At 41.1% G+C, this 10951-nt stretch overlaps 1 protein-coding gene across 1 annotated transcript; it reads left to right on the plus strand.

Moving 5' to 3' along the window:
* Positions 1 to 4877: 4877 nt before the first annotated feature.
* LOC142504929 (uncharacterized) lies at positions 4878 to 6061 on the plus strand. Its single transcript, XM_075617767.1, has 2 exons — positions 4878 to 5496; positions 5964 to 6061. The coding sequence occupies exons 1-2, from the start codon at positions 4878 to 4880 to the stop codon at positions 6059 to 6061; spliced, it is 717 nt and encodes a 238-aa protein (XP_075473882.1).
* The last annotated feature ends 4890 nt before the right edge of the window (positions 6062 to 10951 follow it).

Genomic DNA, 10951 nt, shown 5'->3' on the forward strand with positions numbered 1-10951 from the left:
TAAAGAATATTTTGATACAGATAACCACAAATGGGAGGAGTGGAATTAAATTTTTTACTCCCCCTCCCCCGCCTCTACCAGGAGCCCCTCGCCATTCCCCCGGCCCGGGTAGCGGTGGGGGAGTTGATAAGGGCGAGAGAGGGTGGAAGTTCAATTTTTTTTTTCAAATTTTTTGTAATAAATTGATAAATGATTCAAAACTAGTATATTTTGATAAGATAAAAATAAAGTATAATATTTTGATTAAAAAAACCTCTCGTACGTAATGCTGATTTAAGTTTTATTGAATATGTATAATTGTTGATGTAAAAAAAAAAATCAATCATATTTAATACAACAATTTAGTATTGAAAAATATTGAATAATAGCTTTATTGAATGACCCAAAATAAGAAAAATCACTTTCTTTGTTATTATGGTACTTAGATAGTGTTTGTAATATTTTTTTAAAAAAAAATGATTATGAAATTTTCATTAACAAAGTTTTTCAAATTTGTTAAGAAAAAATCAATAATCATTTTTTAAGTATTTGTAAAAACTATCTTACCACAACTATCTAATGGGTATCAATTCATATAAAAACAAATTGGTTTCTTCGGAACGTGTTTGGAATTGGGTCGTGCTGTTTTACCCTGCTTGGACTACAAGTCCGTCTAATGGAACTTTATTAAAAGAAATATTTTACGATTCGAACATTTATCACATAATTAAATTGCATGTTTATTGCATACTGTATCAAATATTATCGAAACTGGTTGAGTTCAACGTACTTTTAGGAAGTTTGGTACAATGGATTAAAGTAGGATAGATGTCTGATCTTGCTTCATCTCATGTCCAATTCACAGTGTAAGATTCCGAAATTTTTTCCATGTAATTAATAAATTGTAAGGAAATTTTATCATAAGATTTTATAAGATGTGCATATTGGAAATTAATGGTTGGGAAATCCTTATGGCCAAGTCAACAATATCTACACATTGCATGCCAACATCGAAATTTGGAAGGGGATATTTTTTTTTGCAAGATTAAGATATAACCTACAAGGAATTAAGGAATGATTGTGCAAATATAATATAAAAATCGAAAATTAGCATAATGTGCCTAAGTATGAGATTGCTTGAATCTTGGACTTGAGCTGATTGAATGGGAGCAAATCTCCCACCTCCTTTGCACCTCATTTTCGAACCATTGGATTAGAAATTAGGGGAGCACGATTTGGTAGAGAATCAACAGCCATGGAAAGAGTTTTTGTAGTCAAAATTATAAGATTTGGAATGAGTTTTGGTATGATTTGGGTACCAATTTTAGCTCCACTCCCCTCCCTATAAATAGTCCACCATACCTAGCCCTTCTACACCATAAATTCGAAATCCCTTAGCTGCAGACTTCGAGATTTCAGCAGCTCCCCTAAGAAAAAAATTCTGCCCAAATATCGTCTCGAAGCTAGGCTATAATCAAGCCGAAGTTCTGTCCGAAGAAGGAGCGAGAAGCGATCCATTCCCGAAGCCGAGCCACCACGTTTTTTCTTAGCATTCATCTGTAAGTGGGCTGTTTTAAAGAATTAATTTCGATTATGCATTCTTCGTGTGTTTTTGAAAATACGGTCGAGTACATGTTCTTTTCCTACTCCTTCTTGTGTTGTTGTCATTCGTTTTTAAGCACTTCAAGGAGTCGACTGTATATGGGTGGGAATCCCAACCATGACGTACCCTTACGCGGTGGGGGATATAACCGCTATACGACCTCGCCCCCTTAGAGGAGTAAAAATTAGGGACTGACGTCAGTAAACCATAGAAAGGTTAGATAAATCACAGTGGTTGGTAAATGTTATGCATGTTTATGAAGTATGTATGCAAATCATGTGTTTCGAAATTTATGCATTTTGTTTTATTGTGCTCGATATTTTCCCACTTGCTGAGTATTCCCAAATACTCACCCCTTACAACCCTTCCCAGATAAGTCCGAAGAACAGATTGAGGGGGAAGAATCCGAGCAGTTTTGGGGATGGTGAATGCTCAAGGAAATCGATTATGTTTAAGTTGTTATTAATTAGATTTACGTTTCCGCATTAAAACTCTGTCGTCTTATTTATTTCGGTAATTGTAAAGACAATGGCTATTTAATTTGAGATTATGATATATAAACTGGTTCGGTTTATACTGTGCTACAAGAGGCTTGTTGTTTTGATTGTGTGATTGTTAAACAACGCCGGTGTCAAATCCCGAGTTTCGTGGCGTGACATTTAAGTGGTATCAGAGCCGCCAGGTTCTTAATCCGAGTGGAAAAAAATCGATTTAAAAAAAAAACGAAAAATTTTCGGATGAATTTTGACTCGAGGCCGATGCTACTACCTCCGAAACGGCCCAACGATCGAGACTCACGACCCTAAAGTCGTGAGCACCAGGCTGAAATCGCGAAATTCCTCCGTTTAGGCCTCTGAAACGTCGTTTTTGCCGTTTTAGGAAATATTCGTAGACCCTATAACTCCTCATAGGAAATTCCTGAATTCGATTCCGTCAATTGTTCTGGAATCCTCTCGACATATGCTTCGAACGCATATGTCAAATTCCAAACTTTCCATTTTTGGAAAAAAAAAATATCTTTATTTAAATTTCGAAAATTTCATATATATTGCATATTCTCACTTGTTATATACTGTCTATTTCGGATTCTGAGCATTTTCATCTTTTTGATTGATTTCAGGAAATGGCTCCATCTACCCCTATGCGACCCCACACCCGTGCCCAAGCTGCCATTCGTCTGAAGGAGCTTGCCCTTCACTATTAGTCCCGTCAGATTCGGCGACTTAGAGCCCGATTGAGTGAGAGGAGTGAGGTCGAAACCTTAACCGCTGAGAAAGAAGAGATTCAAGTCCGCCTTAACCAGTCGATCTATCAAGGTGAACTAGTTAGGAGTGATAACATGGACCTCAAAGATGTCATAGAACAGTGCAAATATCAAAATGGAAAGTTGCGAGAGGATGTGGAGCGCTATCGCAAAGAATTGGAGGAAGAAAAACAGCGGAATAACAGGAGCAAAAAGAGACTGGAAAATTTGAGTGAGGCTATAAGCTGCATTGCCAAGGCGAACCATCAGCTGACTCAACAGGGTTAAGCGCTGAAGAACAAGATCAAGGAGAATAAGAAGGGGTACGAACTACGCCACCAGAGTACCATAGATCTGTTGGACGAGGCAGAGGCAGATGTTCAGGGGTGGAAGACGCAGGTGGCCCAGCTTAATGCAGAGAATGCCCAGCTTAATGCAGAAAATGCACAGCTCAATGCAGAGAATGCACAGCTCACCCACATGGTGGAGCTACTGCAAGAGGAAGAGCCGGAGGAGGAACCGAAAGAAGAGGAGCCGATAAAGATCGACGAGCCTATAGCTGCCATAGGAGATGGAGAGATAGATGATTAGAGTTCCTTAGTTACCTTTCCTTATTACTAGGAGTTTATCCTTCCATTGTTGCTGTTTTATTTCAGTCAGTATGATTTATTTCCATTCAGTACGCTTTGTTCATTCAGTTGTTTCTTTACATTCGAAAATTAATAAAAGTATGATTATTTATTTACCTCAGTCGTTCATCTATATTCAAGTTATGTTTACTTATTAACTTCAGTTGTTCCAGCATAACTTATTTATTCAATCATGTCATTATACACATCAATTCTTAGAAGCATTTAACTTGTAGGAAATGGCCGGTAGACCACCAAGACAAAACCGCAACCCCCGTTATGCTAACAACAACAACAATGCCAACGAAGAAGGCAACGTACCTCCACCTCAGTTCAGTCTTAATCAAGCAGACTTGATGGCTATAGCCACAATCGTGGCAACAACACTGCAAGGGTTAGTGAACCCGAATGCCAATCAACCACCACCACCTCCACCACAGCATGGAGTCAAGTTCCATTATGAATCCCTCCGCAAGAACAGGTGTCCAACCTTCAGTGGAGCTGCTGACCCTGAAGTTAGCCAGAGTTGGCTAAAAAGCGTGGAAACTCAGGTGAGACTGCTGGAAGTCCCGGATGCACTAAAAGTGGACATGATAGTGCCCTTCCTGGAAGACAAGGCAGCTAAATGGTGGGAAGCAGTCTCGTCAGCCATGACCGCTGCTGGACCAAGCACATGGCGAATCTTCCGAGAAACATTTCTGAAACAGGACTACCCGGCAGAAGTCAGACTGCAGAAGATAAGTGAGTTTGAAAATTTCAGTCAGGCTCCAGACATGTCAGTGGTGGAGTACACCTCTCAGTTCAATGCCCTTGGATCCTATGCTCCGGCAATCATGGCGGACGAAGTTCTGAAATTGCACCGTTTTAAGAAGGGGTTGAACAGCAGGATTCAGTCAGCTCTAGCAGTCTACCAACCTGCAAATTTTTCAGACCTGATGGGTGCGGCTATCCGACCAGAAGCTGACCTTCGTTGAAGGGAAGGGGAAAACAGGAACAAGCGACCCCTTAACAGTCAGCCCTCTCAAGGGAAACCAATGTTCAAGAGGCCCAATCAGTCGGGTGGACCTCTCTCAGGGCAACCCTCCGCCAGTAACCATCAAGGACTCAAGCCATGCCCAACATGTGTCTTCAGACACACCGGGGAATGCCGAAGGGCCAGCGGTGTATCTTTGGATGTGGGAAAGCGGGGCACAGAATTGCAGAATGTCCTACCGTCGCCAACCGACCAGCAGGGCCAAACAGAGGAACTAGGCCAAACACAGGAACAGGCCCTAGTAAACCAAGGGAGGACAAACCTAATGCCAGAGTCTTTGCCATGACTTAGGAGGAGGCAGACGACGCCAATGAAGTCGTGTCAGGTATCATATTTATTCAGCAAGTGCCTGCTTATGTGTTATTTGACTGTGGTGCCACACATTCCTTTATGTCTAAGAGATTTGCTAAGAAGCTAGGACGTAAGCCCGATAAGCTAACTGAACCTCTCCGAATAGCCACACCTACTAATAGAGCCATTGAAACGGACGAGATTTACAGAGATTGTAAAATCAGTATTAGTGATCTGACTTTTAGCGCCGATTTGATACAGTTGATCATGGTCGATATCGACGTAATCTTAGGAATGGATTGGTTAGCAAGAAACAGTGCAATAGTAGATTGTAAGGGGAAGAGAGTCAAACTCCGAACCCCAGATCGGGGAGAAGTCGCGTTCCACGGCAAATCCAAGGACCGGAAGTTGCTGCTCTCCGCGTCTCAAGCTTGGAAGGCCATGAAATCCGGAGAAGACATCTACCTAGTAATGGTCAGTGAAATAAAAGAGAAATCCGAGCTGAAACTGGAGGACATCCCTATAGTAAGAGAGTTCCCAGATGTTTTTCCAGAAGAACTCTCGGGGACGGTTCCGGACCGCGAAGTGGAGTTCGAGATCAATCTGGTTCCCGGTGCGACCCCAATCTCTAAAGCACCTTACAGAATGGCACCAGCCGAACTCAAGGAATTAAAAGAACAAATCCATGAATTGCTAGATAAAAGGCAGATTCGACCGAGTGTGTCCCCGTGGGGAGCTCCAGTACTCTTCGTAAAGAAGAAAGACAGGTAGTATGAGATTATGCATCGACTACAGAGAATTGAACAAGATCACAATCAAGAACAGGTACCCTCTACCTCGGATAGACGATCTGTTCAATCAGCTTAAAGGAGCCGCCATCTTTTCTAAACTGGATCTGAGGACAGGTTATTACCAGTTGAAGGTCAGGGCTGAAGATATCCCCAAGACAGCCTTTCATACGAGATATGGACATTATGAATTCACCGTGATCCCTTTTGGTCTGACCAACGCACCGGCAGCATTCATGGATCTGATGAACAGAGTATTCAAGCCATTCCTGGATCAGTTCATAGTGGTATTCATCGACGATATCCTCGTCTATTCTCCTGACGAGACGAGCCATGAAGAGCACCTTCACCTTGCTCTGCAGACCTTAAGAGAGAATAAGCTCTATGCTAAGTTCAGCAAGTGTGAATTGTGCTAAGGAGTGTGTCATTTCTGGGACACGTGATCTCGAGAGAAGGAGTGTCAGTGGACCCAAGGAAGGTAGAGGCGATTACTGAGTGGCCGAGACCGAAGAACGCCACCGATATCAGAAGCTTTCTTGGATTGGCGGGTTACTACCGGAAGTTTGTTGAAGGGTTCTCCTCGATAGCCGTGCCACTGACGAAGCTCACACAAAAGAATTCTAAATTCATCAGGGGATGACGGTTGTGATAAGAGTTTCCAGACACTGAAAGGGAAACTCGCATCCACGCTAGTATTGATCATGCCCGCAGAAAATAAAGATTTCACTATTTACAGTGACGCCTCTAAGGACGGTCTAGGATGCGTACTGATGCAAGAGGGAAGAGTGATCGCCTACGCATCAAGGCAGTTGAAACCGCACGAGCAGAACTACCCTACTCATGATCTGGAACTAGCAGCGGTTGTCTTCGCCTTAAAGATTTGGAGGCACTACCTCTATGGTGCTAAATGTGAAATCTTCACAGATCATCAGAGCCTCAAGTACTTGTTCACCCAAAAGGAACTTAATATGAGGCAAAGGCGATGGATCGAACTTCTGAAGGACTACGACTTGACCATAAGTTACCATCCGGGTAAAGCAAAGAAGGTGGCTGATGCGCTAAGTCGGAAGGGCCCTGGCAAGGTAACTCTAGCGTCCCTCTCGGCCCAGCCATGTCTGCAGGAGACCATCAAGTTAAACCAGGATCGAGACCCGGTACTGACTAAACTTAAGGAGCATGTCAGAGAAGGGAAGACTCAGGATCATCAGATTGATGACAAGGGAATCTTGTGGATGAAAGGAAGACTGTGTGTGCCCGACAGTGATAACCTTCACCAAGAAATAATGGCAGAGGCGCACAAGTCAAAATTCTCAGTCCACCCAGGCAGTACGAAAATGTACAGGGACCTCAATAATAGTTTTTGGTGGAATGGCATGAAAAGAGATGGAGCTGAATTCGTCTCCAGATGCCAGGTATGTCAGCAGGTCAAGGCAGAACACCAGCGACCTGGAGGATTACTGCAACCTTTGGAAATTCCCGAATGGAAGTGGGAGCATATTTCCATGGATTTTGTGGTAGGATTGCCAAAGTCTAGGCAAAGCCACGACGGTATATGGGTGATCGTGGACAGACTCACAAAGACTGCACACTTCCTACCTGTCCGCATGAATTACAATCTCGACAAATTGGCTTCATTATACATGGACAACATTGTGAGACTGCATGGAGTGCCAGTGAGCATCCTATCTGATAGAGACCCGAGGTTCGTCTCGCGATTTTGGAAGAGCTTTCAAGAGGCCATGGGAACGAAAGTGACCCTCAGTACTGCCTATCATCCTCAAACCGATGGACAAACGGAGAGAACCATACAGACCTTAGAAGATATGCTGCAAGCGTGTACCCTTGAATTCAGTAGCAACTGGAGCACTCATCTACCCTTAATTGAGTTTGCTTATAACAACAGCTATCACAGCAGCATCGGAATGGCTCCGTACGAAGCCCTTTATGGAACAAAATGTCGGTCGCAACTTTACTGGGATGAATTGGGAGAGAAAGTCGTGGTGGGACCCGAGCTAGTGCAGATGACAGTAGACAAGGTTAAAATTGTCCGAGAAAAGCTCAAGGCAGCTCAAGACCGACAGAAGAGCTGGGCAAATCTTAAGAGAAGGCCTGTAGAGTTTAACATGGGCGAGAAGGCTTATGTGAAAGTCTCGCCTATGAGGGGAGTCGTCCGATTCAGTAAGGCCGGGAAACTGAACCCTCGATATGTTGGAGCCCTTTGAAATCTTGGAAAAAGTGGGCACGCTAGCATGCAGACTGGCGTTGCCACCAAGCATGTCAAGGATCCACAACGTGTTCCATGTTTCTCAACTCAGGAGGCACATCCCAGACCCAAGTCACGTGTTGGAAGTGGAACCACTCATGACCGAAGGAAACTTGGGAGAAGAACTGAAATACGAAGAAGTCCCCATCAGAATTTTGGACACCAAAGAACAGGGTCTTAGACGACGTATTATTCCCTACGTCAAGGTGCAATAGTCCAACCACACGGAGCGAGAAGCAACTTGGGAAGTTGAAGAAAAGATGCGAAAGGATTATCCCTATCTATTTGGAGACCAAGCCAACTCCAGTTTCGAGGACGAAACTTCTCTTAAGGAGGGAGGGATGTAAGATCCGAAATTTTTTCCATGTAATTAATAAATTGTAAGGAAATTTATCATAAGATTTTATAAGATGTGCATATTGGAAATTAATGGTTGGGAAATCCTTATGGCCAAGTCAACAATATCTACACATTGCATGCCAACTTCGAAATTTGGAAGGGGATATTTTTTTTTGCAAGATTAAGATATAACCTACAAGGAATTAAGGAATGATTGTGCAAATATAATATAAAAATCGAAAATTAGCATAATGTGCCTAAGTATGAGATTGCTTGAATCTTGGACTTGAGCTGATTGAATGGGAGCAAATCTCCCACCTCCTTTGCACCTCATTTTCGAACCATTGGATTAGAAATTAGGGGAGCACGGTTTGGTAGAGAATCAACAGCCATGGAAAGAGTTTTTGTAGTCAAAATTATAAGATTTGGAATGAGTTTTGGTATGATTTGGGTACCAATTTTAGCTCCACTCCCCTCCCCTATAAATAGTCCACCATACCTAGCCCTTCTACACCATAAATTCGAAATCCCCTAGCTGCAGACTTCGAAATTTCAGTAGCTCCCCTAAGCAAAAAATTCTGCCCAAATATCGTCCCGAAGCTAGGCTATAATCAAGCCGAAGTTCTGTCCGAAGAAGGAGCGAGAAGCGATCCATTCCCGAAGCCGAGCCACCACGTTTTTTCTTAGCATTCATCTGTAAGTGGGCTGTTTTAAAGAATTAATTTCGATTATGCATTCTTCGTGTGTTTTTGAAAATACGGTCGAGTACATGTTCTTTTCCTACTCCTTCTTGTGTTGTTGTCATTCGTTTTTAAGCACTGTGAGGAGTCGACTGTATATGGGTGGGAATCCCAACCATGACGTACCCTTACGCGGTGGGGGATATAACCGCTATACGATCTCGCCCCCTTAGAGGAGTAAAAATTAGGGACTGACGTCAGTAAACCATAGAAGGTTAGATAAATCACAGTGGCTGGTAAATGTTATGCATGTTTATGAAGTATGTATGCAAATCATGTGTTTCGAAATTTATGCATGTTGTTTTATTGTGCTCGATATTTCCCCACTTGCTGAGTATTCCCAAATACTCACCCCTTACAACCCTTCCCAGATAAGTCCGAAGAACAGATTGAGGGGGAAGAATCCGAGCAGTTTTGAGGATGGTGAATGCTCAAGGAAATCGATTATGTTTAAGTTATTATTAATTAGATTTACGTTTCCGCATTAAAACTCTGTCGTCTTATTTATTTCGGTAATTGTAAAGACAATGGCTATTTAATTTGAGATTATGATATATAAACTGGTTCGGTTTATACTGTGCTACAAGAGGCTTGTTGTTTCGATTGTGTGATTGTTAAACAACGCCGGTGTCAAATCCCGAGTTTCGGGGCGTGACACACAGTTTTTCTGATCGAACTCAATCCTTAAGCCATTTTTCATTAGATTACACAACCCACGATCATGGTGTGATTATTCATCTACAAGTGTAGATTAGAGTGAAATGACGAGAAAACCTTGGAAACAATTTGTTTTCTTATACGTATTTTTTTCCTGAAATTACTAGGGCTATAAGAATCAGAAGCTCCCACTATCGCCGCCGTCACTATGTAAGCTACCACCACTGTCTTCCATTTCTTTCTTTTACTTTTTGCTGAAACCAAATTGTTTTATTCTGGTAAAGAATCTCACAAAAATTGTAGAGATGTGATAATATCCTTAGGAATTACGGAGGGGAAAGTAGTAAAGGTTTGAAAATTTGGAGATGGAGAGCATGAGGAAAATTTTATTGGAGGCGGGGTAGAAGAGGAGAGGAGTGTGGAGGGTGAAGAAGTGAAAGAAGAAAATATTAAAAAATAAAAAATAATTATTTTTAAATAAGGGTAAAAATGTCAAATAAAATTGAAACTTAAGTTGTTATTTCATTTTATCCATCCTACCAAACATTTTATAAATTATTTTATAAATGTCAAATAAAATTGAAACTTAAGTTGTTATTTCATTTTATCCACGATATTTCATTTTTTATCCTACGAGATCAAATTATTCATCATTCAATAAATAATCACTCATTATTCCTATCAATCATATCAAATGATGAATGAGTCTCTTGTGAGATCGTCTCACAGATCTTAATATGTGAGACGGGTCAACCCTACCGATATTCACAATAAAAAATAATACTCTTAACATAAAAATTAATATTTTTTCATGGATAATCCAAATAAAAGATCTGTCTCACAAATACGACATGTGAGACCGTCTCACACAAGTTTTTGCTTCAAATGATACCTTAGGATATTCTCAAAGTGTATATCCAATACTTTATACATTTTCATTCTTATATATGAAGTCCATGATTTTTTTGTTGACCCCACATATAAGAACAGATAAGGGTAACATGATGCAACCATAGGGTAAATACTTTTATAAATTGATCTGAAACGTTATAATTCACATATTTTAAGGAACTATCTATTGTATTGGTATGACAACGGGCAGATATGAGGGAGGTTTGGTCAAACTCGAGACAGTCTTGTCAAGGAAAAATTGGACCCATGATTAATATTATTGTTTACACAATTTTTATGAAATGTAGGCGTGCCAATTACCACAAGCACCAATTTATATAAATAATCTAACTTCTAAAAGTTCAAACGATGTAGGAATCCAATTTGATTGTAAGTTTAAATCTTCTAAAAAGTACTACAATAAAAATGAAGAAGAATAGTCTATTGAAATTGATGACATAAACTGCCAACGTAAATTTTGTATTTATAATAATC

Source organism: Primulina tabacum, chromosome 10, assembly GCF_025594145.1.
Source record: "Primulina tabacum isolate GXHZ01 chromosome 10, ASM2559414v2, whole genome shotgun sequence".
NCBI lineage: Eukaryota > Viridiplantae > Streptophyta > Magnoliopsida > Lamiales > Gesneriaceae > Primulina > Primulina tabacum.